The 27,976-nt window shown below is 34.9% G+C and overlaps 3 protein-coding genes across 3 annotated transcripts; 1 reads left to right on the top strand and 2 right to left on the bottom strand.

The window, feature by feature from the left end:
- Positions 1 to 100: 100 nt before the first annotated feature.
- LOC111504453 (uncharacterized) lies at positions 101 to 2,595 on the bottom strand. The gene is made up of 5 exons (XM_023159006.2): positions 1,857 to 2,595; positions 1,073 to 1,515; positions 545 to 613; positions 325 to 414; positions 101 to 255 (listed from the first exon to the last, which is right to left on the bottom strand). The coding sequence occupies exons 1-5, from the start codon at positions 2,401 to 2,403 to the stop codon at positions 190 to 192; spliced, it is 1,215 nt and encodes a 404-aa protein (XP_023014774.2). The 5' UTR covers positions 2,404 to 2,595; the 3' UTR covers positions 101 to 189.
- Positions 2,596 to 3,289: 694 nt separating this feature from the next.
- On the top strand, positions 3,290 to 11,337 carry mRpL44 (mitochondrial ribosomal protein L44). The gene is made up of 5 exons (XM_074173428.1): positions 3,290 to 3,457; positions 3,518 to 3,754; positions 4,906 to 5,105; positions 5,162 to 5,465; positions 11,164 to 11,337. The coding sequence occupies exons 1-5, from the start codon at positions 3,382 to 3,384 to the stop codon at positions 11,247 to 11,249; spliced, it is 903 nt and encodes a 300-aa protein (XP_074029529.1). The 5' UTR covers positions 3,290 to 3,381; the 3' UTR covers positions 11,250 to 11,337.
- Positions 11,308 to 27,833, bottom strand: Sas-4 (Spindle assembly abnormal 4). The gene is made up of 9 exons (XM_074173425.1): positions 27,226 to 27,833; positions 25,130 to 25,504; positions 24,474 to 24,817; positions 23,435 to 23,855; positions 20,995 to 21,379; positions 17,669 to 17,852; positions 17,134 to 17,359; positions 11,598 to 11,796; positions 11,308 to 11,540 (listed from the first exon to the last, which is right to left on the bottom strand). Exons 1-9 carry the CDS (start codon positions 27,543 to 27,545, stop codon positions 11,409 to 11,411), a joined length of 2,586 nt encoding a protein of 861 aa, XP_074029526.1. The 5' UTR covers positions 27,546 to 27,833; the 3' UTR covers positions 11,308 to 11,408.
- Between the last annotated feature and the right edge of the window lie 143 nt (positions 27,834 to 27,976).

The following is a 27,976-nucleotide window of genomic DNA, read 5'->3' on the forward strand; positions in this document are numbered from 1 at the left end:
TTTTTATCAATAAAATTACGTTTAGTTTAAAGCTCAGTTTATGTGTGAAGTAGGTCTAGTGAGTTCGCTGACAATAACACTCTGACACTGACAATGATAATACTCTACAAATATTATTTACTGCAAGATTTAAAACCTGATATTGAGATAAAGTTCATTATAATTCAAAGATGTTATTCCAGAAGTTCTTCATTTGTTGAACCAGAAATATAACTGGGTGAGAACCATGCAGTTCACAAATATATCAACTGTCAGCTGAAAACAAAATGAAGAATTGGTTTTTGTGCAATAAAAATATCTCAAAAGTTCACATGAAATTCTTACATCGCTCAAGAAATCAATTCCGAAGGCAGTCTTGTCATTTTCACTTTTGATCGGTTGTTCCCAGCCCAAAAGTTTTGCAAATAACTCTATCTGAAATCAGAAGAAATATTAGATTGTCAGTTATTCGTAGATTCAGATTAATTTTCTGAAAAACTTTTTCAAATCATGTGAAATGTTGCAAATACAATTTGTTCAAATCAAAACTTCAAAATACGTTTACCTCTCTAATTTCTTCTCCGGTCATTTTAACAGAATTAACCTGAAATAAATTCGATGCCATGGTTTCAATCTGTAAAATAAAAAACAATAAAAAAGCCTATGCTTATAATGAGTGATAAATTCAATTGTCACGGTTAAAATTTTATTTAAAAAAGTGATATATTTTAGATTTCACGTTTTCGAAGAACACCTACAATTTTTATTGATATAAAAAAAGTTTTTTCTATGTTAGCCTACAAACTTTCCGGCCCAACTTACATACGCATACGAAAATAAATATTTCCAAACATTCATCTCTTCCGGCTACCTAGACAGTAGGTTCTGGTAACAGAGGTTAGGTTAGGTTAGGTATCAGAACCTACGGTGTAGGTAGTTGGGAGAGATGTATATTTCGAGCTATCATTTTGAAATATTCATTTTATTGAACATACTAATGAGTTGCGAATTCATCAATGACTTTCCATCGAAATGTAATGATAAAAATAAATAAAAATGAAAATTCCGTGTTTTATTTATTACTTCAACTCACCGAAACCTGTATTTTATCGCAAAGCCTGGCAAAAGAACCCAGGAGACATAGTTGCATCAGATGCCTAGCACAAAACACGAAATAATCTGTGTTGAACTGCACTATGCCAATAAATCCCATGATAGTGACGAACAGTAACCAAGTGAGTTGTAAATGGTTGGAAACCGAAATAAATTCAAGAAGGCCATACAGGGCTCCTTTAGTTCTCCTCAGACTGCTCAGAGTTGTCATGTACATCCTCCTCAATTTCTTCATTTTAGCCAAAAAGGCGGTTTGCTTGTAATGGTATCCAAGTGCATTATTTAAAATCAAGTAGGCTATTTCGTTTTCAGCGCATCTGTGTTGCACTTCTCGGGTTACTTGCTTGAAGATAGCTTTGAATAAAATTGTATATGCGGCGATATCACTCCAAATTCTGAGATAGAATGAAGTCACCAGATAAACTACGACAAAAAAAGGTATTAACACATTTGAAATTAATGAATAAAATTAAATGGAAAAAAATGATAAAAAAGAAATTAAATGTAATGAAATGAAATAGAATAGAATGTACAACAGCAATAGAAAAATCAAATCTACTAGCTGAACAATTAGAACAAAGAAGTATTCCTACGGAACCTAAAGGATTTCTTCAAAATTCCATAGGAACCACACAAAAAAACGTGACAATATATATTATAACAGTCAAGTTTCAAGACACTCTGTATGATAAAATACCAACCTAAAATTCAAGTGCTATAATTTTTAGCAAAAAGGGGTTTCAATGCCACCAAAAATTACTCACCTAAGGCTAATCTACTGAAACAGACAACGTAGATCATACTATTTACATCTTCAGTGTAATATGGTGCCATTTGACAGACAAAAGTAACTATACCGCCAAAAATCCCAACATAAAAAGAGTGATGGTAAAATCTGAACAATTCTACGAAGTGTTCATCCACTCTCAACATTCTTAGGTACTGTGACACATATAACATTACTCGAAGTTCTCTGTTGCTTTTCCTCCAGAAGAAATTACCCACGATTATCCTCCTCAAAATTAGTAACATCGTAACCAATTCCATGAATAGTAGTAAAGCGACTATAGTTTTAAACTCGTTCATGTAAAGGGTCTTGCAAACTTCCAAACAGACGGATACGAGGGTGAGCATTTGTAAGATGTACCCAAAATATCTCTTCCGTTTACAATCCCGTATGAAAGGAGCTTTAGACGGTTTGGTAGAGTGCCGACATCCAAGATTTATATAAGAATTTGTATAAGACGAGAAGTACAAAAAAGGTTTCATCATACAAATCATGCACGTGTCCTTCATGTTCGTTGATTTCATCTAGCATGAGACATGGGAAGTAGATTTATCTTGCGAGTTGAAAACTGATGGCATTATAATTTAGTTTACTCAATGAGATCCTATCGCATTGGTAAATATTGCTGGATACTCATCGTGTCTGATTCAAATCAATGAAAGGTAATAAAGACACAAATCAAATTTCATCAAATATTCAACATATGTATGGTTTTCCGATTTCGACAGAATTTTTTATTATTGTTTATATTCAGAGGAAACATGATGATACAACAACGAACATTACAGGACAGGCTTTTGACAAATTCATTTTACAGATATTATTGCAACAATTGTCTGTTTATCTTTGACATGAGTCATCAAGAGGTATGTTACTGAAGACACGTATAATGAAGCTATTGTATAACGAAACACGTGTTGCTTTGTGCAAAAATGTTCAGTGAACATTACTGGAGTTTTATCCCAACACCAAACCGTTATTTAAACACCTCGACATGTGTTTCGATCACCAAGTGATCATCTTCAAGAAGAGATTAAACTAAATATAAGAACAATATTATCCTTGTTTATATCATAGATACCTCTGCTAGGTACCTGCGTCTTAAGTGTCTTAAATTAATTCCAAAATGTTGCCTTATTCACTAGTCTTGAATTAATTTTACGTGTCCGTATGTAATAGTCAGAATAATTAAAATATTATTTTAACAAGCTGTATAGGTATTGGCCAACCATCGTTATTCGTAATATTATTATGTTTACTTATTTCTACACTATTGTAGGCATTTAGATGCATGTCTATATAACTGGGAACGGGAACAGTCATTCGTCATTACCTTCTGATGTTCCAGAATATCAACGCAACGTATCTTCGGAATTGGATCAATAGTTGCACGTCCAACCCATAACAGGGAAATAATAAGAATAGGACGAAAACAAAAATAACACAACTGTAACCTAACTTTTGGAAACGAAAGAGGTTACAAAAAATTAATAGAAATCAGAATGTCCTTATACAGACCAGTATTCTCGCTTCTCAGAAAATATGCTGCTCAAAACGTATCACATTTAAGATTATCAGGTTAGTCTGAAAATCTTTGCCATAACCCTACTTTTTAAAACTGTTGCATTCTTATTATAGAAAGACGATCTATAAAAAGGTGGGTTGCTCCTACCTTGAAGGAGCTTTATAGGAGAAGAGTAAAAGTCGGTCCTGAACCTGAGAAACCGCGATCGGCTTTCTTAGAATGGAACTATGACAGTGAACTCTTTGCCTTTGGAAAGCGCCTCGGAGAAGAAATTGATAGGGACCTGTTGAAACGAGCACTGATACAAAAAGAATTCGCGAATTTGCAAGAAATCAAGGCTGAAGAGAAAGGTAACCTAGTTTGATTAATAAGTTGAACAAATTCATATTATATAGTTGCCGTGTCTCTAGACTTCGAAATGACATTCGAAATAGTTGATATCAACTGAGTATGGAATTTAACTAGCATTGCTATAAAAACCAGGTATTAAATAGGCTACAATGCAACACATGCTAATGATATTGTAGTAACAGCAAGCGATGTGGGCTTGCAAAGAGCTGTTGAAAAAATTAACTGAGTTTTGATACATTTTTAGCACTTCCCTAACATCAATATATTCCAGCTTAATATCAATAAGATCAAAGTTATGATTATAACAGTTAATTACAGTCTCCCCCTCCTAACTTTCATTCGCGAGAGGACAAGGGTGAATCGCTAGATATTTATGAAGTGATGCATAAAAAACTGTCGTGTACCCGCTCCTGTGGTACCCCACCATCAAAGAATAGGAAGTTAAATAACCAGGAGATTTTTCCAGAAACACTGATAAGGTTGGTGTCTACCATTCATTTTCCGAATTGTCTCTTCCACTTTTAATATTTAACGTCCGGCCTCCATATGGTAATTACATTCATACATCGATAAAGAAATCATTGGAGTCGATATTCTAATTATTCTCTTTGAACACCCTGACAGCGAAAAAGTCTATTTTCGAACTCACTTCTAACATTTTGAAGTGTTTCTCAGGTAATTTAGCACAAGGTTTGATGATTCTGAGTTCATGTATGGTCAAAGGTTGCATATCATAAACTTTTGATTTGATATAGTCCCAAAGGAAAAAGTCAAGAGGAGTCAAAGCCGGTGAACGAGCAGGCCATTCCAGCGGAACATGCCTACCAATCCACATGTATGATTATATCTGATCAAGCCCTCGAAGGCCTGAAAAGTGTTGGGCACACCATCTTGTTGGTAAACAACTGGATTTTCCAATTCATCTTGATTGTAGGCCATAATTTCTTGAATCCCTTGAGGAATTTTTTAATATTATATATGAGACCAACAATATGATTTCCCAATATTCCTGCCCACACATTTATTTTCTCAGTAGTTTGAGTGTGACCTTCTCGAACCTCAACAATATTGATTTCATAATGACTAGTGTTAACCGATCTTTGATAGTTATAATGACACAATTTTCATCATATAAAATTTTTGTTCCCAGGTTTGCCTGTTCCTGAGAAAATCCACAACTTCGCTTTGATCGGGGAAGGTGACAAAATAATTTCAGCTTATGTGAGAGCAGAGCTGAGAAAAACATACCCTGAAGACATAGTGAATGCTGTGAGTGACTATTTAACGTCAGAGGACATGCTTTCACATATCGCCTGCCATATTGGATTGAAGGACATCATTCTAACGACCGTAAGAGATGTCAACATTACCTCCAAGAAAAATATTGCGAACTTGTTTGGTTTCAGGAGTTCCCTGTAGAGAAAAGAACCCTATGTAATACATTCAAAGCGATCGTGGCAGCCCTGAAGCAGTCTCAGAGCTTAGAACGAGCTGAAAACTTCGTGAAAGACTTCGTGATGAGTCAGCTGAATGGCAAAGACGTGTATGAAATCTGGGACCCGAAAGAGCCCTTTGAGTATCTCATGAAACTACTGCAAGAGAAGGGAGTAACAGAAGTTGAACCTCGTTTATGTAACCAGTCGGCCGCCAACACAATTCTAGCGTGTTTCCAAGTTGGACTATATAGTGATAAGAAACTCTTAGGACTAGGTAAGTGCTTACTTTCAAATCAAAAGTTGCATTACAAAAAATTCCTGGAGTTGAGGCAATTTTCTGGGTTTTTTGGCCGTGATCTGCAAGTTTTATGCCTGACGTTTCGTCTACTACTGCGGTAGACATCAAAGGCGATCTGATAATGGTCGCAGTGCCTGAGTAGGTGCTCGACTTGCTGTTCCCATTATTTCCAACGTAGAAACTACCGTGCTAGTATACCTCTGGTTCTGTATTATTATTGGTGGACGTGACTGGGTTTCTCTTAATTGGATTACCTGACCTTGTTTGTGTACCATTAAGGACAGGTAGCCAGATTTTAATAATGTTCATTGTCTCTTCTTTTCTTTGAAATTATGGCTGCGATTTCAAATTTTGATTGCCTCTTAACTTTGAGAGAGTTTGGGTCGAGTATTTCTGTGAAACGAACTAGAAATGTACAATTTTTTCACATTGCTATGATACATAGACTTCACTCAGGCATCAACATATTTGGATCAACATTACGATCTTACGATCTTTTAAAAAAACTATTGTTGAAATTAGAATGATGTAGCATAATACAGCAATCCCGATAGTATGAATTTCTTTATTTCGTATAGATAGATTAGATTAGATTAGATTTTTTATTGGTCGAGTTATTATACCTTAGTGCTATGACAAGTCAAAACACATCATAGTAAGCGTTCTCTGAGAGATGTTTTTTCAGTTTTCTCGAATGTTTATCATATTGCAGTATATTACACATGATGGCAGAGTTAATATATTGAACTCAATACCCATTCATGTGAAACTGCACTGCAATTTCTAATCTCGTTGTGGAAAGTTGAGCTATCTAAAAAACGTATTATAGGTGTTGTCTTTCTGGATTTCAAAAGGGCATTCGAGACAGTCAACATTGAGTTACTTTTAATGAAATTAAATAAGTATGGACTTAAAGTATTACAATGGTTCACAAATTACCTCACATATCGGAAACAGCTAGTCAAATATAATCAAGTGTCATCAAGTACTTTAAATGTAATTTCTGGAGTCCCTCAAGGGTCAGTATTGGGTCCACTGCTATTCTTGCTGTACATAAATGATATTGTGAAACATGTTAAAAGGTGTAAGATAAAACTGTTTGCCGACGACACATGTTGTACTGTTCTGGGACGACTAATGAAATCTCAGAATGTTTAAATGAGGAACTATTAAATATAAACGAGTGGTTATGTGACAACGGCCTCAAGTTAAATGTTAATAAAACAAAATTCATGTTAATAGGTAGCAAATATCGTTTAAAACAACTGCAAGATGAACAGCTGTCATTGAATCTTTATATTGATAATGTCATCATTGAAAGGGTAACAACTTTTAAATATCTGGGAGTGGTATTAGATCAAGAATTGAACTTTAATGCACTCTGTAGTTATATTCAGAAGAAAATAGCCACGAAAATTCATCGTTTATATAGATTGAAAAATAAAATAAGTGAATATGCAAAATTAACAATTTATAAATCAATAATAGCACCCCACTTTGACTATTGCAGTACATTACTCTATTTTGTGAGCAATGAAAATGTAAACAGACTACAGAAGCTTCAAAACAGATCCATGAGGGCAATATTAAGTTGTAATAAACGCACATTTGTGGAATACATGTTGGAAACACTGTCTCTTATGTCTGCTAAACAAAGGATAACACTAAATATGCTAATTAAACACAATATGTTGCCAAATTATCTGAGTGATCGGTTGACCTACACAAGTAGTATTCATACACACTCCACTAGAAATAGAATAGGAAATTTTTATATCAACAGAGAACATATAGGTTGTGACTCGTTGTATAATTCTGGTCTGATTGCATTTAATAATCTGCCAAGTCATATAAAAAGCTGTGATTCATGAAATTCATTCAAAAGAAAATATAGTAAATATATTTCAAGTAATTGTCATCAATAATTCGTTTTGTTTTATAGTTTTGTGTTTTTAAAATGTGACTTGTCTCTAATTTTATATATATATATATATATATATATATATATATATATATATATATATATATATATATATATATATATATATATATATTTTTATTGTTTTGTATTTTATAAATGACTGACTGTACTATGAAGAGCATTATTTGCTAATAAAGAGTAATAATAATAAATCAATTCTTACAGCTCTCCATTTGACCTATTCCAGTTAAATCTCTGATTGCTCTTTTTCGAAATTTAAATATTCTCGAGATATGAACAGATGTGCCCCAGTTTATCAATCCATAAATTGAGTAACTATGAAACATTGCATGATAAGCGGTATGGGCGACTTTATTTTTTATCTGCTTGATTGCGTATACCTTGCATGATAGATTTTTTGCTAGTTTGTGAATATGGGGTTTCCAAGTTACCTTCGAATCAAAGGTTATACCACGACAATTCAAATTATTCGAGAGATTATGAGACAGCGAAAACATAACTGTTTGTGTCTTGCTTTTATTCACACATAGGCTATTCGCATTAAACCAGTCCGTAGCTTCTTGAATAACCCGCTTTTTCGATTCTGATGACTCTTCAATATTTTTTTTCCGAATGGCGAAGGAACTGTCATCGACGAATAGCATTGTAAACAGCGTCATTGAATTTGGCAGGTCATTAATATAAATCAAGAAAAGTAGTGGCCCAAGCACACTACCTTGTGGAACACCATTCAATATCGTTTGTAAGCTACTGAGTTCTTCATTATATAATACAAATTGCACTTGTTCTTAGTTTCTGTAAAATTTTATTTCGAACTGCTCAAACTTTTGCAGAAAATGCCTTTTTACTTACATCGATTTTTTGTTAGATGCTCTGAAAAGGGGTCCACAAGTTAACTCTGTGTACACTGATTCTTCCAAAGCTTTTGACAAAGTCAATCTTGAGTTCTTAATTCATAAACTTTATACGGCGTTGATGTGCTAATATTGCAGTGGCTTAAGAGCCATCTCACGGAAAGAACACAAATTGTCAGGGTCAATCATTATTATTCTCATATCGTTGCAGTTATATCAAGTGTTCCACAAGGATCACATTTGGGACCACTGTTGATTACCCCTTTCATTAACAATCTAATTCATTGCTTCCGTGAGAGTGAAGCTTTGTTATTTGCTGACGATTTAAAATGTTTGAGAATAATTGAAAGTGAGCTTGTGATGCACAGTTTGGAACTTTTGGTGTAGTAATGAACATTACAGGATTCTTTTCCCAACACCAAACCGTTATTTTAACACCGCGACACGTGTTTTGATCACCAAATGATCATCATCAAGAAGAAGATCTTCCTCTTGAAGATTCATGCACAATGACAAGTCGAGACTCCTGCATACCCTTGTTTGAACTACATAAAATTTTGACAATCTTTGGAATCTTTATTTCAGAAAGAGTCAGTTTGATATTTAGCGGCTACTCCAATAATTATGCCCTTCGTCAAGCTAATGATCTAAACCAGCCTACTCTAGTCAAGGACTGTGTATATTATAATGGTCTCAAGATGTTTAATCATTCATGTGGCCATATTAAAATTTTAGAGGATAGCTGTAAATTTCGGAAATCAATAAAAGATTTATTATGTGGTAGACCATATTATAGTATAGAAGAGTTCTATATGTATTTTAAATATATACACAAAGTATGGTATACTGGATTTTCAATATTTTGAACTTTTCTGGTATTGTTTCTCTAATGCGTAATATATCTTTTCGGTATCTGTATGTATTATATCTGTTTGGATAAAATTATTAAATATATGTCTATATTTGTGCATATATATCTGTTTTACTTTGTATTTAAGCTATTTTAATATGATTTATACTCTATATGTATGTACATGTGTGTATATAATATGTATACAGTGCATTTCTTTAAAGCCCCCCCCCTTTTATTTTTTGAACGGGTCAACTCAAAAAATTGACATTTGGGATAACGAAATGAATGCATGAATATTTTATTTTGAAGTGAAATTGACAGATGAAACTTTCAAGATGGCGACTGGGCGCCATCTGAGAAAAAACATCTTTATAAAGCTCATGACAGATGCTTCACAACCCTAGAATATAATGTCAATATCTCCAACTACTACAAAATGGCGGAACTTTTAATAATTGCCTGAATACATTGACATTTAACTACATAATATGAGGTACTAAGCTTGAGGTCAGTTCAGAAGCTGCTCGAAATGATTGCCTTGAACTTCTTGACATATGAACAGCCTTTTGCTTCAAATAGCCCTATAAAAAAAAGTCCAATGGTGTCAAATCTGGCGAGCGGACTGGTCATTCTGTAGGACCTCGAAGGTCAATACAACAACCGGGAAAAGTAGTATTCAAATAGTTTCCTACTTGTCTTGAGTAATGTGGTGGTGCACCATCTTGTTGGAATACAATATCCATATCGAATTCATTAGAATTCGCTTCGACGATTTCAGTGATGAGAGGGTCAACAGTAGTTTCCAGCATACTCAAATACAGTTCTCCTGTTGAATTTTGCTCAATAAATGGAGGTCCTACAATATGGTTTCCCAATATTTCTGCCCAAACGTTAATTTTTTCTGGATATTGGGTATGTGTTTCCCGGAAAACGTGAGGGCAATTTTGCCTGTGAACATTGCCTTAAAAAAAATGTACATTCGTCACTAAAACAAATATTGTGGAGATAGGTAGGATGCCTTGCAATGGTTTCCGTTATAATTTCGCAGAATTCTGTTCTTTGATCAGGGTCATCTTTAGTTAATTGGTGTACCATTTTAATTTTGTATGGATGATATCTATTCCTCTTCAAAAGTCTCCACACAGTAGAAGGAGATACCTCACAAAACATTCGCGACGGAATAAGTAGACTGTTCAGGATTTACTACCATCTCACCAATTATTTCAAATTCTTCACATTACGTAACTCGGCAAAGTAATGACATCAAACTCCCACTGCCTACCACGTCTCTTGTATATGACTCTTTTATCTACAAAGGTGGCAAAATATATAATCACTTACCACTTGCAATAAAAACCATTGGATCCTTCTATAAATTCAAAAGAGCAGTAAAAAATCTATTATTAGACAGAGCCTATTACAGTCTGAATGAATACTTTAGTGAAACACTAGAATAATCCTTTTTTAATTTCCATATGTCGCATAGTGTTGCTCATCTTTTATTATGTATAGTTGTGTAGATTTATATAGTATTAAGTGTGACATGTTACCTTTTATTAACAAGTTTAATTGTTGTTGACATATTTTCTCTGGTATCAGTGCTATGTATATTTTATTTTTTTTTTTTAATTTTTCAACTTTGTAACCATGATGTTATTCATGAACAATAAAGTACTTTCTCTCTATTTGCACTTGCTCTTCTTCAGGAATGGACGAATGACCTGGGGGCTTTTTGTTATGTACACTACCGGTAGTTGTGAACTTGGACACAAGTTCCCTCAAATTTTTGAGTTGACCTGCTCAAAAAATAAAAAGGGGGGAGCCTTAAATAAATGCACTGTATATAGTTGTATGGAAATTGAAGAAAATTTGCAGCTTTGTCAATTAGACCTGATGCTCTTTATTGATCCTGGACATTGTATCGACTACTATACGAGTTCAGCACTGTAATGCTTTTATTTGAACTGGACCTGCCCGTGTATAAATATAAATGAATAAATAAATAAAATGAGTACTTTGTTTCAGGCTGGGGAGAGAATATCCAAATCGCCAAAGAGACTGCAGCAATCGACGCAATACAGAGGATTTACAGTAATTATACCCCAAAGTAAAATACCAAAACATACGCTTTTCCAAAATCCTGTAAATTTTCCACCGACAGAAACAGCGTTAATAAAATAAAAATGTATTTACAATCAATTTCCAGAGAATTATTTACAAACTTCAATACTATCTTTTGGGACGGATTAGGTTAACAAGATAAAAAACTTTCAGCCCTCCTGCGAATCTAAAATAAGAACCCCGTTGGCGTCTTTGATCCTCAACCTGCCAGACGCATATCTCGTCTCCTGAGTACCATCCGGGTACACGATTTTCACTGTACCGTCCGGATATTCCCGTCTCTGGAAAGCAAAAAAATAAGAAACGCCGAAAATGCATTCGAACCACAAAAATCATACCTTGTGCTCCTTGGTGTGAATTTCCTTCTGCCCGTTGGGTAGAATGAGGACTTTCTCCTGACCGTCTGCACTTTTGAGGATCTTGGATCCGTCCGGATATACCACCTCTTCAGAACCGTCTGGCATTTTCGTTAGGGAAGGACCTCCTGGGCAGATAACTTCCTTCTTTCCATCCTGGTACTTTCTCTCCTGCTGCCCGCTGAGAATATTTGAATCAATTCGAATTATAGTCATGGCGAAAATTGTGGAAATGAGCTATAAGGATAGGTTTGGCTAAAATCAGGATTTTTTAAATGAAAAAATGTGAATAACCAAGAAAAGCACTTGATAAAAATAGCTGCGTAAACGCAAGCGAAACATAAGTGGAGCCACCTATTGGTGTGACAGCTAAGTCAACTTGACAAGTTTTCACATTAGTGTTGGTGGTCTGATCAATCAACCGACAACTGCCGTAGCAGAAATTTGGGAAGCTGTCCTGGAATGTCATCGGAAAACGAATCCAGTTGTTTCTAGAAATGATATAAAATCGAGAAAGGTTAATGCAGACAAACTGCTAGAAAATAATTCTATGAAAATCAAAATCTAAATAGATAAGTACTGAATTTCATTGGTTCGGACTTCCATTGTCTGATATTTTATAAAATAACTAGTACTATGTTACTGTATCGCTTCTGTTCCAATGTTTTGACAGAATCAGAATCAACGAACTTAGGCGTGCGCAGCGTTATAGAACAGGGCTTTCAAAAAGTTTGTTCTACAGCGCCATCTAGTGGCGAGTTCAGAAAAATTGATAGCATAAAAACCTTCTCTATGAAAAATGACTTATACATGTCAAGTTTCATCACGATCGGTTGAGCGATGTAGAAGTTTATCACTTACCAACCAACCAACAAACATCCATTTTTATATACAGGGCTATCAAATTCGTTTCTGTACATGGAGATCTCGTAAATGATAAGAGATAGAGTGTCGGTTAATTTGTGGCAAAGTTGCGTATTTCAGAGACCTATTCAATGATGTGAAAAAATCGAATATAGCTCCTTTGGTTCTGGAGATATACAGGAAAAACTAAAAAATCCCAAATTATTTTTTGTCTATATCTTCTTTATTCGCAGACATATTGTAATCTGTCCACATTTTGCCATTGGCACTCAATGTGGGCTATCAGAATATGTCCATGAATCTTTTATACAGGGTGTCATCTGACTTGGGCCACCCCCATCTTTGAATTTTTAAATACGAGTAGGTATAAACATGAGTAGGTATCTACTCATATTTTTTCCATTGCTCTGAGCGTTTTCTACAATGAACTTTGAGCAAGAAAACCTTTTATGATTATCTGAAACATATCTACAACAAAAATATGTTATATGTGTTTTTATGAGCAGAAAAAGAAATGATAGCGATAATAACATCCGAAACGTACACTATAATTGTAATGAAAATTGAAATGAAGTAATTTATATACACAAGAAAATTAATGGCGCAATAAATGTTCGAATTGGAGTCCATCCATTTTGAGACATTTTTGAACTCGGTTTTTCTTATAATTTACTGCCCTTAATACACTTATTTGCTGCATTGTTGCGAAATCATTCAAAATCCTCAATCTCAAATCTTCCACATTTTCTATATCTCTGCCAGCATAAATCCTATTTTTTAGTGTCTCCCATAGAAAATATGATGATGTGGTGCTGCAGGTTTTTCCGGGTTTTCCTGCAGCTGAAAAAGCAGCTGCGCCACTGGAATCAATGAAGTCGCCCCGGAGCGCCAATTAATTTTTATTGTTGTTTTTATTTCATTTTTATCGTTGTTTTAATAAAAGTTGCATGAAAATAGTCCAAAATAGTGAGATCTAGTGATCTTGCAGGCCATCTTATTGGTCTATTATTTGTCTCGAAATGGAAGGACTCCAATTCGAACATTTATTGCGCCATTAATTTGTTTGTGTATATAACTTACTTCATTTCAATTTTCATTACAATTATAGTGTTCGCTTCGGATGTTATTATTGCTAGGGTTTCTTTTTCTGCTCATAAAAACACATATAATATATTTTTGATGTAGATATGTTTCAGATAATCATAAAAGATTTTCTTATTCGAAGTTCATTGTAGAAAACGCTCTGAGCAATGGAAAAAATATGAATAGGTACCTAAAAATTTAAAAAAAAAATCTCGAAAAACTTTACGGTACATAGAGAGACGTGAAAGTTGCTATTGTGTTTTTATTCAACTCAGTCAACCAATTTTCAGGGCCGTAATTTAAAAGAGAATAATTCACCCAATTATAATCAAATATTACCGAAATATCCCGAAATATAAAATGAAATTTTAATTTTTCAGTATAAAGTACGTCTACGATCCAAAAACTACAACAAAAAATACAGGTCCGTATTTAAAAATTCAAAGATGGGGGTGGCCCAAGTCAGATGATACCCTATATAAAAGACTCAGGAACATATTCTAATAATTAATTAATTAATCTTTATTTAATCTTTAGAAACACATACAGTTTATCGATACGTCAACAAAGTATATCTGAAATAGTCTAAAATTAAAAACATTACAGGTTATTAGCTTAAAATTGAGTAATTAAACAACATTAACATTAACAAGCAAGTTGAAAATATCGACTTTATAGACTTGTAACAATATTCATTTAGTCTTTAGGAAACATAGTCAATACAGGATAACATAAATTCATTATTACAATAATAGCATTACAATTGAAAGATATCACATCAGTTTAATTTTCAACTTAATAATCTAGTAACTATCACATGCTATATATAGCTTTCTACTTTAGGCAATCAATTCGAACAAGCCTCTAACCTACCAATTACATCAGAAAATTCATCAATGTTATAAATAGGGTTTGTACTCAAAATATTTTTTAACTAACTCTTGAATATATGATGGAATCGGCCGATACTTGATGAAAATCCATAACTAACGTATTCCAAAAACACTTTATTGTGAGATTTTCACTAAATTGTTTTACAAAAACGCAACACGTGTTTCGCCATACAATGGCTCCCTCGGGCGTGTTGAAAGACACGCGTGTTGGCTTCATCTGGCGTGTCTTTCAACACGCCAGATGAAGCCATTGTATGGCGAAACACGTGTTGCGTTTTTGTAAAACAATTTAGTGAAAATCTCACAATAAAGTGTTTTTGGAATACGTTACTCTTGAATGTTTGGTTGGTAATTGACGAAACTGAGGTGGTAGTAAATTGTATAGCCTGATACCGACATTATCAGTTCTCTTCAATCTATTTAATTCCTGTACAAGATCTGTTTTATGTCTTGTATTGTAATGATGTATGTCTGTGTGCATGGTATGTTTATTTAAGTTTTCCTTAATGTTTAGCAGATTTTCAAATACAATAACTGAATATAGAGTCATAATTTTCAAAGCTTTAAATAACGGTCGACAGGTTTCACTGGGTTTACTCGAGGTTATGGCTCTCACGGCTGCTTTTTGAATAATAAATACTTTGTCTAGATGAGTTTTAGATGCTGAACTCCAGCTTAGAATCCCGTATTTCAGAATTGAATGGAAAAGGGAATGATATGTCATCAGTGCTGCATTTTGGTTTATAACTTTTTTTATCACTCTTATTGCACAAATTGTCTTACTTAGTCTATTGCACATATTATTTATATGTTCTGACCATCTTAAATTTGAATCTATATTTACCCCCAAGAACTTGACCACCGATTGTTCGTTATTCTAATAGCTCACACCAAGTGCTAATAGCAAAATGTGGACAGATTTTCAATATGTCTGCGAATAAAGAAGATATAGACAAAAAATAATTTGGGATTTTTTGGTATTTCCTGTATATCTCTAGAACCAAAAGAGCTATATTCGATTTTTGCACGAGACATTGAATAGGTCTCTAAAATACGCAACTTTGCCACAATTTAACCGACACTCTATCTCTTATCGTTTACGAGATCCCCATGTACAGAAACGAATTTGAATAGCCCTGTATATGATTTGAAATCCCTGAAAGAACTAATAAAAAAGAAGAACTAAAATAGAATAGCTTGAAATAACAATTATATCAAGCAAAAAAAATCTAAAATGAAATAACAGTGAAATAAAATACAAGTAAAAGTAGAACAATTGAATAAAAATTAAAAATAAAAAGTTGAGAGATTCCAAGCCAAGTTACTTCATGACGTTTCGATTGTGGCTACTAACAATTTATGTATATCAAAAATTAAACTGGACCCAAAATAGACCTTTGTGGAACACCACAAGTGATAGTTTTAAACGAACTGGCATATTTTCCTAGATATCCAAACTGTTTTCTGTTAGATAAATAATTTTCCAACCGTCTAAGAATAATCCTTCGAATACCAATGCTCTTCAATTTTTCCAATAAATTTTGATGAACTGTGTAAAATGCCTTTTGCAATCGAGAGATAGTAGTCCACATTTATCAAAGTAATGGTGATTTAGTCCATTTTGGAGAGTGGCTACAAAAATATTCATCATGTAAAATGCAGTTTTCTTATTAGTCAGTGGGCTATGCTTGAAAATTTCCTGCATATGCAATTGGCAATACAACTGAAAGAGTCGACCTTCAACTTTGGAACCTTTACACTTGCAGACCGGTTTCGGGCACTGACGAGTGGCTAAGAAGTCCGAAACCGGTCTACAAGTGTGCCCGTTCCAAAATTGAAGGTCAATCCTTTCAGTTGTATTGCCAATTGCATATGCAGGCAATTTTCTGTGAATATTTCTGCACTGACGCCTGTCGGATATAATCCAACGCCATTCGTGGTATTAGCCAGTGGAGTAGTTGTTTTCTGATAGGCGTCAGTCCATTCAACCTACTGTGTAGGTATATTCGAGACAGACTTGAACATTCAAAGTGCATTCGTTTACTGCCTGTCTTCAAGCATAGTCCACTGACTAATAAGAAAGTTTTTCTTCCTTATTCAGAGGAATCAGGCAACTTTCGGATATGCAGTTGGTTAGTACCTCGTCCACTAGATGGAGTGACATTTTTGAAGTTTGCTCCAACTTAAGAGGAGGAATGAAATACTCTGAAAGAATTTCGATATTCAATTATGGAATATCATTGACTTTGGGTCGATGATGGTCTCTATCTTGCACTGACGAGTGGCTAAGGAGCCCGAAACCGGTCTTAAGTGTGCCCGTCCCAAAATTGAAGGTCGACTCTTTCAGTTGTATTGCCAATTGCATATGTAGGACATTTTCTGTGTAGATTCCTGCAATGACGCCTGTCGGATATAATCCAACGCCGTTCGTGGTATTAGCCAGTGGAGTAGTTGTTTTCTGATAGGCGTCAGTCCATTCAACCTACTGTGTAGGTATATCTGCGACAGGCTTGAACATTTACGGTTCATTTCTTTAGATTTAAAATGCAGTTGAAATACAAAGTAATGTGGAGTCGGCACCTGATACCTGGCAGTAATGAAGAGTGGACAAAATAGTAGCTGTGGGAAGTGACCATTAATATTCATTGGGAGCATTTAAAGACTTCTCCAAAACTCACTTGGAATACTCCAACAGTTCCGATCCATCCCCAAATTGAGTGTGCCAAGTCTCAGTCTCAGCATAGTAATATTTTATGGTGTGCTCCGTCAAGTTCGTTTCCTTTATGTCTCCGTTGTAGTAATGTACAATAATCAGATTACCGTCCGGCGAGACAGTTTTGGTGTTCCCGTTACTGTATTTTGTTTCCTTCGAACCGTCCGGGAACACCTTTTCGGTTTTGGTACCTGCAAATGGAAGATGAATAAGTAACAATTGAAAACTGTTGAGTACACTCATATCTTATCTTTGTTGTGTGAGTGGTGCTGCCACCTAGAATCATTACTTGAGCATTCATTCTGTGTATTATATTCTGTGACTAATTAGTATAAGATTGTTCTTTGGTCTTATGATATTGACAGAGATAGTGTATCACCAGCAAAGAAAGTTGATGAGCGCTACAAGTAAAGTAAGTTGTGAAGCTAGTAACATTATCCGTTAATATCATTGATAATTATCCACGCTTCAATCATTCAACAAAGACATCAGAAGATTACCTTTCCTTGACTCGTTCAATGTAGCGTTTTGCTGTCCAGGATCTGCACTTTCTTTGAACACGTTCTCGTACAGTTTTTCGATGGAGAGATTGCCGAAAGCTGATTCATTCGTAGTGTGATCCTCGACTGTGGTGTGGTCTCTAGACGATTTGTGCTTCAGGCTCGACAGCTGTCGTTTCGCCGGCTGCAACCGAACAAACATGGAAAGTTATTCGTGGCGGGTCCTTGTCATTCTGCGATGAACCGGACAAGTAAATTAATCGGGTTGAAATGGAGGGGGGGGTTTCCCAAATTTCGAATTATATGTCATCAGAACAATCACGCCTCGATTATACCTCTAAATTAGTTTTGAATCGTTATTACATCGACTTATTCTCATAATTCATTGAAGCTCAATTGAAGTAGCGATTTCGACAAAAGCCGGAGGATGTTGACGTCATTTTCACAATCTGACAAATGACATTTGTTAATTCGTCACGCCTACGACCTATGTCTTGATGTATCATTCAACTTTACCATGCATTTGATGTCGAAAAAATTGTCCAATCATTATTTACATATAAAAGGGAATCAAATAAAAGATACAATCTATCTCTTTTTTTTAAATCTTCTCACTTCAACACCCTAATATTCTGTAACAAAAAAACTCGTGTATCATAAAATACCAAAAACGATCACCTTTTCCAATCACCAGAGTGATTTCTTTATCTCTTCCTGATGTCACATATTTTACCAAAGCTTTGGAGAAAAAAGAAAACAAATTTTGGTGCCCAAATTTATTTGTTAATACCTGAAAATGAGCAATTTTACTTCATTAGCAATACTTCTGAATTAAAAGATAACATGGGAGGCACATATCGACAGTTTATGCGTAAGGTTGACAGTGCAAACTATGCAATTTGGAATCTGCGAGACACTGTCTCTACAATCAAGGCTACAGTATGGATTGATCCTCTGGGGCAGCTTTGCATATACTGACGGCATTTTTGAGGTTCAGAAAAGAGTCATTCGCTGTGTGGACAAGTCTCGTCCACTGGACTCTTGTAAAGCACTATTTAAAAATTTGCATCTTACCATTGCCGTGCCTCTACATATTACAACTAGTGTTATTCATCTATGATAATAAACACCTATATCCAAAAACTCTGATATACTTAACGGGGAATGTTCCTCCTGACGAAAATCAAGTAGTTTTTATAAAAGAGCTCTGAGACAACGCATTTTAAACTTATCATTTCAACTTTTTTCTGAAAACAAATATTTAAATACTTAAAAAAGAGGAATGAAATAATGCATTCAACATTTAAAGGGATTCGTTTCTATTTCACCATTTGGCAACATCGTTTATAGCTAATAAAGGACAATGAATCTGTTACCTGTATGAGACAAACAAAGGTGACATATTTCAGAGGCGTGCTGTTCTGTTTACTTATGTCCCGAGTTCCGGAGCATTCTGTGTTATGACATTTTGTGCACCTAACCTATCTTTCTCCTAATTTTACTTATATTCAGAAAAATATACCGTATACTCTAATAAAAATCTATAACAAACTTCCAAATGCACTAAAAAGCCTCTCTAAAACAACACTCAAAAATAAACTTAAAAACTTTCTTCTAAATAGAGCATACTACTCAACTGATGAATATTTTAAAGAAACCATCCCTTCAGATTTTACCTGCTAAAATGTCTCACATTTAATTGATTTCAATTTTTAAATGTTTTTAACTGTATATTTATTACACTGACATGTTCTACGCTCATCTGGGCATTTTACTTCAATGTAATTGAACAAATAATAAATAAAATAAATAAATAAATATAAATAGATAACAAAACAACTGTTGTTTACGTGGCTTGTGGAGGTGGTATTGAACTATAATTTACATTTTGCCTTAATTGTTGATTTATACAGATAATTTTCCTTTTTTCTAAGTAGAATATCTAGGTAACCTGAACTCCGATCTGAAATTCTAGGCGCTGTTGCCAATATGTGAATTAGAAACAAATCCCTTTAAAAATTAAAACCCAACATTTGAAACATCAATTTGGATACTTTTCGAAGTGAATTTGAAAAACTCATGAATTAAACTCAACTTTATTTTGTTCAAACTTGCATTTGCTGTAATAACCCAAATTGAGGAACATTCCCCATTACGGTACTCGGGATGAAGATACTATATACCACCTCAACTCTCGCTTGAGTGTGAGTGAGAATTCCCCAAAATACTTGGGTATTAAATGCTTCAATAAAATAACAACTTTTATAAGTATCAATAAAAGTAGAGCTGTAATGAGGAATGAACTATATAGTTTCTTGTTGGATGGCTGCTTCTACAGTATGTATGAATTTATTGCTTTCAGTGCTTAGATAAATGACATAGTTTCTTTTATACATGTAGTCTTTTTTGAATTTGTCCAAGATCAAACATTTGCGTTTAACTTTTATAGCGTTTTACTTTTTTGACTGGTCCAGTAAGTTTTCTATGTATTTAATCTTGTAATTGTGTATGTGTGAAAATTTTACTGATGAATTAAACTATTTCTATTTCTTTCCAACATCTTGGATGAAGGTGTCCAAGTCCATTCCATTTACAGACTTTCTCAAGGTGTTTCATAAAGCAAACCATGCTTAATTAATATTGTCGTAAATTAACCCCTGAAAAACAATCAACGCCGGCCGCCGCTGCTCTTCGTCAATCGACTGTGACTTGGTCAAGGTCGCGTTCAACTCGACATGCGCTTCTCGATCATTCTAGATCGCGTTGCTTCGAGAGACTTCCATTACGATATATAAACATTACCAACAGGCAGATGGGGGCAAGCGTAGTTGAAAGTGCGGTACATAGTGAGCTAACAAAGGCGATAAATACTCGAGTATGAGTCTGAAGTACAGTTAAAGCATTTGTGTTATATAGGCAGTGTAGTAGTTCAACTGTAAAGTGTAGTCAATTATTGTCGAACCCACAAGAAAAACGTATCGATACAAAAAATCGAAGAATTTGTGGCAACCTCTTTTCCTGGATACAAAGTTATCTCACAAATCAGATACAAATGACCTGTCTTTAACGGGTTTAAATTTTTTAGAAGTTTAATTCCGTCTGTTGTACCTCAAGACTCCCATTTGGGACCAACAACTATTAATTTTTTTTTTCGGTGACTTTCATCTAGCGCATCATAATAACTCAGTAAATTTCTGCTTCTGCCAAGCAATAGTTAGAGTTCAAGCATGCTGAGGTTATTCTGCACCAGACACAACATCATACTTGGAGTTTTCTGCTCTCTCGATGAATACTTTACCTGTAATGACTAGCAGGGAAAAACATACCTTCGGGGAAGTCTCTCCGTTCTCATTAACATTCTCGGCGCTCTGCCTCCCGTCCGTCTTGTTGAGCTGCTTTTTGAACGTCTCCTCCGTCAGTTTGGTCAGGTTCTTGTTGATCTCCTGCAACATCTTCGACTCTGACGGCCTGCGCACCTTCTGTGCCGCTTTCAACTTGGCATTTTCTTTCTGAAGAGAGTTGACGGTTGCTTTGAGTTCGGCCTGCTCTTTCTCCAGCTGCTTTATCGTGTTTCGCAAACGCGCCTGCGTAGCGCCGTTCTTGGTTTCCTTCATTTTGAGCAGCTCCTTAACATCTGCGAGTTCCTTCTTCAGGCTGGTGATTTCCTCTCTTTCTTTCTTGGAGGGACGGTTCTGGGATTCTTTGATGTACCTGTGGTGTTTATATCGTTAACGGTAATTAATATTTGTTTATGATGTTATTGCAACAAATTTCTCTTAACCTTATCTCGAATTAACAACTTATTACTATTTAGAACTCTCCGGCCTACCTCGTATACACATGATGGCGTCTTTTAGTAGTGCCTAAAACATCTACTTTCCCGGCTAATACCACGCTGGATATTGAATTATATCCGACAAACAGTTATGCAAGATTCCTCACAGAGGCTAGTCTCGCAGATGATTCTCGGTCATCCAGCAGCAGGACCATGCTTAAATTATTCAACTCAATCACCTGCAGACCACGAGATATCACCTCTCGTCAGTGCAGGACAGATCCTACCCAGACAGCAAAGCGTCTGGGACTCGATTAATTTCAACGCAGCTCTGCTGCATATATGAAACCTTCTTTTAAGAGAAAAATTGTTAACTAGTAACAGCTCCATCTCGTGAACAAAGCCTCAAGCGGGGAAGATGTACAAACATGTACCAAATGTTTCAAAATGAAATTTCGAAACAGTCATCTCTCATTTCGAGAAATTCATTTTCTTTTATGTACAGTGTCAGCATTAAAGTGCGCACCATATGGGAAACTTTTTTTTCGAAAAGTTTCAATGAAGGTTAACTTCGGCACTTGTTTGTGCTTTAAATTTAACTTAAAATGATGCGGCCAACTGCGACCCACTGACGTTCAGTGTTTGTCAAATTCAACTTTTTTTTTTTTTAATTGAAAAAGTGCATTTCTAGATTGAATTTAACAAAAACTTACTTGAAAAAGTTGTGTCTACGGAAATTTTATATCCATATGCCAAATTTTATGCAACTAGGATAAAGTTAACGTTTTGCTTATTTTTGACAGATATCCCCTTTATATTAAAAAACAAGTTCGGTTAATTGTCATCCATTCATGTATACATAACAAACTCATCATGGAATTTAACTTTTCTGATACATTTTTACTTATACGGACATTTTTAGAGAGAAATTAAAAATTTGCTATAAAAATTTTAGCATGACTGGTGCAAAGTTTCAATCACTTGGCTATTTTCTCAAACAAACCTTTGATTTCGAAAAAGCAGAGGCAACTAAAAAAAAAGCAAATAATTTCGATAGAACTATTATTATTATTATAAATTTTAAACAACAATAATATTATAGAAATTACAAATGGGTACAAAAAATTACTTATTTGATATAAATGAGGTTATCAAACACTTATAGCCTACATTTCAGTATGTCGTTCTCCACGTTCAATACAAATTATGGTCCTTCTACTGACATCTGTAACTGCATTTTTAATAAATCGGGGATTTATATTTGCACAGCACTCGCGAATGGTATTTTCCAGATGTTGTATGTCAGTAAATGGTCTACTTCGGTACACTTTTTGTTTCAGGTAACCCCACAAGAAAAAGTCTAAAGGCGTCAAGTCGGGTGATCTAGGTGGCCAATAATGTTCCCAGTTACGTCCAATAACTTTGCCTCTTACAACATACCCTAAAGAAAATAACGCCGGCCGCCACTGGTAGCCATAAACCAATTGTGACGTAGCTAAGAGCGCGCGAATCTTCGATGTTCGCTGCCGCTCTCAGTTACGTTACAATTGGTTTATGGCTACCAGTGGCGGCCGGCATTATTTTCTTCAAGGCATGATTTACAACAATACTTTTGAGATGTTTGGAGTATCAACTGAATAGGAAAAAGTGTTTTTGTATACTTAAATGTCCATGTAAAAGTAGCTGTTCCAAAAAGTTTTTGAAATTAGTTTATTCGACGGGAGTTTTTTCTTCCAGTTTATGTCTGGAAGTTAGTTTTTGCATAATCTATACATCATCGTCCAGAGTTTATTTTGAAATCATTTGCGAACTTCCTTTCTACAGAATATTGCCATTTTTTTTTTGTATAAAGATGGAGAAGTAGAAAGCCAAAACCTTTTCTTCTCCAAAAAGTAATCTCTCCTAAAAACGTACCCCTTTTCAATTTAAATTTTTAGCGTTATTTTTACATGTTCCCAAAACGATCTGCAAAACTTTATAGCAAGACTTACATATCGAAAACTGCCTTTTCTCTGACGAACTTCTTCTTCTCCCCCTCCAGCTCCTCGCGCAGATCCCCTACGTCTTCTTCGTATTTCTTCTTCAGATTTTGGATCTCTTTGCTGAGCTGGTCCCGTTTCTTCTCCAAATCCTTGGCGAAATCGCAAACTCTAGCTTTTTCGGCCTGTATATCTGGCACCTCTTTGGAAAGCCTATCTAGTTGCTTTTTTAGCTCTCCACAGCTGAAGCAAGTCTCGACTTTGGGGGCAGTTTCCTCCTTATCCTTGAAACTGGTGTTTACCGCGGTATCGACTCTGGTGGGGCCCCTGAAGGTGTTCTCGAAGTCTGTGTAGAAGCTGGATTGGGAGTGAGAACGGGTGTCTTCCTCTGAGAAATTGGTTTCCTCGAGTGTGGTCGTTACTGGTACTTTATCTGATGGAATTCATAATAATAATAATGATAATAACAATAAATTTATCAACGATTTTCGGTACTTAATGTACAAATGGTACGTCAATAATTGTACTACTAATATATATACATAAAAAATTAAAACAATAGTTTGTCATACTTGAATAAAAAGTTAAAGAATAAAGATGAATCACAGCACATGATATTATATATATATATATATATATATATATATATATATATATATATATATATATATATATATATATATATATATATATATATAACATGGTACTTAGAAATCTTACATCCTATGACATTGCCAATCCATCAGTGTGATCAACTCCACCTGATATGTTATTTTTTCTGTTATAAAATTTCATTTGAAGATTTAGAGGTAGTGGCTCTGTGGACTTATAAATATTCTTCATATACAACTCGAATTTTCCTAAATAGCTGAATGGTCGTTAAATTACTGTTGAAAAAAAAAAGGGCCTATAACTGATCCTTGAGGGGCACAGCATCAATTGATTTTAACACTGGTTAATTACTTGATAACTCCTCTGACTCAGGTCTGACTATCATTCAATAACATTGATTCAAGAACACGTTTTTTATGAAATGAAACATTTTTCATACCGATGTCATCAGCGGAGATTTTCCTAAAGTTCTGCAGGAAGTCGTTCAGAACAACAGTTTTCCTGTTCACTTCCTGCAACTTTTGGATCAGTTGCCTGTTGTCCGTGTTACATTTCAATTCCTCTTTTCTCTCTTCGCGTATGGGGCTCCTTTTTGGATGTAATTTGACTTTGTGCGGAGTGCTGGAAAGCAGCCTTATAATGCTGGAATTTGTGGAGGAAAAGCTGCTGTCTTCAGCCCGCTCCTCCAAGGCTTCGAATATACGGAGTTCTTTATCTGTCGTATTTCCCGATGTATGCTCCGTCTGCCGGAGCTTGTCATGATTGGCTTGGGTGAAGGCAGTCCTGGAAATTAATTTGAGAATGAGAGAGAAACTTGAGATATCAGATTTATCTATTGAGAATTTTCGGTTCACTGTCTTTGGCTTGAATTTGTTTCATCTGAACATATCTTCAAAAACAACATTCGTTATGGAATTGAATCAGATATCATTGACAGGATTGCTACACAATATTGTATATGGAAGAGGTAAAGTTTGACTTACATGAAACATTGGTTTGCATGCTATGGTAACGATTGCCTCGAATTTTACTAATCTGGCACAAAAAATACAAAAACTACCCAGAGAGCAAAAATATCTGATAGAAAACACTTACTCCGTGTTGTGCTCAACTTCAGAAGTAGTTTGTGGCCTCCCCGGCACGAAATGCTTGAACGCCAGCTCATTGATCCTGTCTAAAAGATAAGAGTTGAATAGTCCCCTTGGAGTAACCTGATTTTCTGGAACAGTCCTAGTTTCTTCGTCCGAATATTTACTCCACGTAGCTTTAGGTTTGATACAAGCATCAGGAGCTTTCAAAGGGGTTAGTGTCAACTGAGTGCCTTCGCCAGCCGGTATTGATCGATTAAGACAGTGTTTATGCCGTTCAGACGAATTCTTGCTCTTCCCCAGTCTCCCTTCGGAAGAAGCGCTCGACAGCTGGACCCTCTTGTTGAACCTTACATTAGCAGATTTTGGAGTCAAGCCATACCTGATTTTTTCGGAAGAGGAATATTTTATTAGCAGAAATTAATTTTAAGCGAGGAAACCTTTTGGTTTCCTTTTTCTTCATCGCTTTAGAGAAAATGAGAAACTTTCATAGAGGGAAAGGAAAAATTACGTCCTATACTATTCACAGAGATCATACATGATGATAATTATATAAGATTGTTAAAAAAAATGGAATTTTTTATAAATATGAAAATTTTTTTTATCTGAGAGATAAATGCAAAGCTTTGAGAAACACTTGCTGCCAAAAATATATCAATAAAATGCAGAATAACATCAACTATGATCCCAGAAATTTCTGTAATCATATTACACCTGTACAAATCTGCTCATTTATCAATACTCTATAATAAATGCATTAATTTCGCACAACCTGTTGAACATATAACTTTAAATGAGAATCCAAAAAGAACAAGAAATACAGAAATCTTCAAAGTACCCTTTTATCATACCAACTATGGCCACAATAAGTCTATAGGTAGAATTTTGAGACTTGAAAACACTTACAATGTGGATCATTTGAAAATATTGTAATTTATAATTGTTCCTACATCCACCTGATAGTAATAGAATAAATAGTATATGGAATTTGTTGATTATTTTGTAAAAATAGACAATGCCATAAATAAATAAACAGTGAGTGAATAACTTCTTGTTATTAGTGTTAATTTGTAGTTTGAAGACTCCTAAATTTGTGTCTTTGTCCATGTTTGGCTTCTTCTTTATATGTATATCCAAGAATTTGCCAGTCGTATACACTATATTAATATCCACTTTTGGAAGTAGTCTATAATGCATGAAATGTATTTTGTTTTTTATACTATTGCCTTTAAAATTCATACCATTGCAGTGAAATTCAAAGAAGATTTTGTTAGTTTTGCGAATATAAGAACATAAAAGAATCTGAATCTCATCATTTGATTATGCTGTCCAAGTCACTGGCGATAGTTTCTAGATTATTTGAGGTATTTTTGTCGTGCTAATGCTATCATTTGCAAAAATAGTGGAATTTACTTGAACCAGAAGGGCAGTTACGTAGATCAGACTTGTAAGAAAAAAGGATAGGGCCCAGTACGGAACCTTGTGAAACACCGGAGAACAAAAACTCGCCAATCTCTGAATGTTCCCATTGAAAGGTATCAGTATCACTATTAAATACTTAAAAATTACTGGAAACTGCCTGTATTGAATATCTGATGAGGTTGAAGACTGAAACCTATAGGTTTTGTCAAAAATGAAATTTAAAGTAGTGACTAAAATGAAGTATGTATGTAGTCTTGAAAATGAGACATATCCTATACACAATCAGGTTTGGTTTTCAATTTATTTTCAGCCATATAGACAAAAAAATATATTAAAGTCTTTTGGGATATTCAGGTATTATTGCAAGTATTTTTTTGTTTCCATTACAATTGAATTTTGATTAAATTCCAAGTAGTTTTTGATTCATTGTCTGAAAAGATGATGTAGTTAACCAGCTGGTTAACGAAAAAAACAGATTTCAACAGATTTTTAAGTCATTTAAATCTTAGAATCTCTCAATGAATCTTACAGCTTTTGAACTCTTTCTGTAAGGAGTGACATAATAAAATACATCATTGTGAATATTTTTTACTGATGTATAAAATTTTTTTGTCTTCCTTTCTAAGGAAGTTTTCGACTATGACTAAGGAAAACTACAAAGCCAGAAGGCTTTCGCCGTACCTGATGAGCCCTGATCCCTTTTTTAAAAAAGGTTTCTTAGGTTTGACATGAACCTGAGCAGGAACATCTTCCGCTAGTTTCTCTTCCAGTAACTGCTCAAAGGGCTTTGAAGGAGTTATAGCTTTTTTGTCCCAGTCTACTTGTTTTCGGGGTGAACATACGGGGGTTGCAAGCGGGCTGTCGAATGCAGAGATGCCTTCCACGGTGTCAGAGGAACCAGTCACTTCGCTGGATTTGGTTTTAAGCAGATTATCATAATTTCCTTGCCAGAGCTTCAAGTCCTGCAGTCTGACAGAGTACGGTGAGGTGAGAAACGACATTTTCGGTGCTGAGTTCAGTCGTATTTTAGGATTCCTAAGGTAGAGAAGGTTTTGTGCATATCCTCTTAGAGGTTATTGGTGTAGTTCAACTAACAATGTCTTAACGCGATCTCATTGAGAGTTCTGCTTTTCATGAAATTATATCTCAAAATTGATATTAGATGACTAGAGAGTACTTGGTACTTATCTGTTATCGTTTTTAATATATCATTTCATTTCTGCTCTACGGTTAAAATACAAACTTTCAAATTTCAAAGACACTGAAGGCAGTGTTGCCGATGAGAAACGTCAATTTTGTTTACATATCATAGCAGGAACCTGTAAAAATCGTCCCCATTTAGTAGTTCTTATTGTTTCCAAAAGATGACACCACAAAGTTTTCTTCTTCTTCTCTGAGTCACTTGGCTTTAGTATAAGCTTTGTATGTAGTC

Source organism: Leptinotarsa decemlineata, unplaced genomic scaffold (genome assembly GCF_025532065.1).
Source record: "Leptinotarsa decemlineata unplaced genomic scaffold, Ldec_3_MD MMD2_tig00000251_RagTag_RagTag, whole genome shotgun sequence".
Classification (NCBI taxonomy): domain Eukaryota; kingdom Metazoa; phylum Arthropoda; class Insecta; order Coleoptera; family Chrysomelidae; genus Leptinotarsa; species Leptinotarsa decemlineata.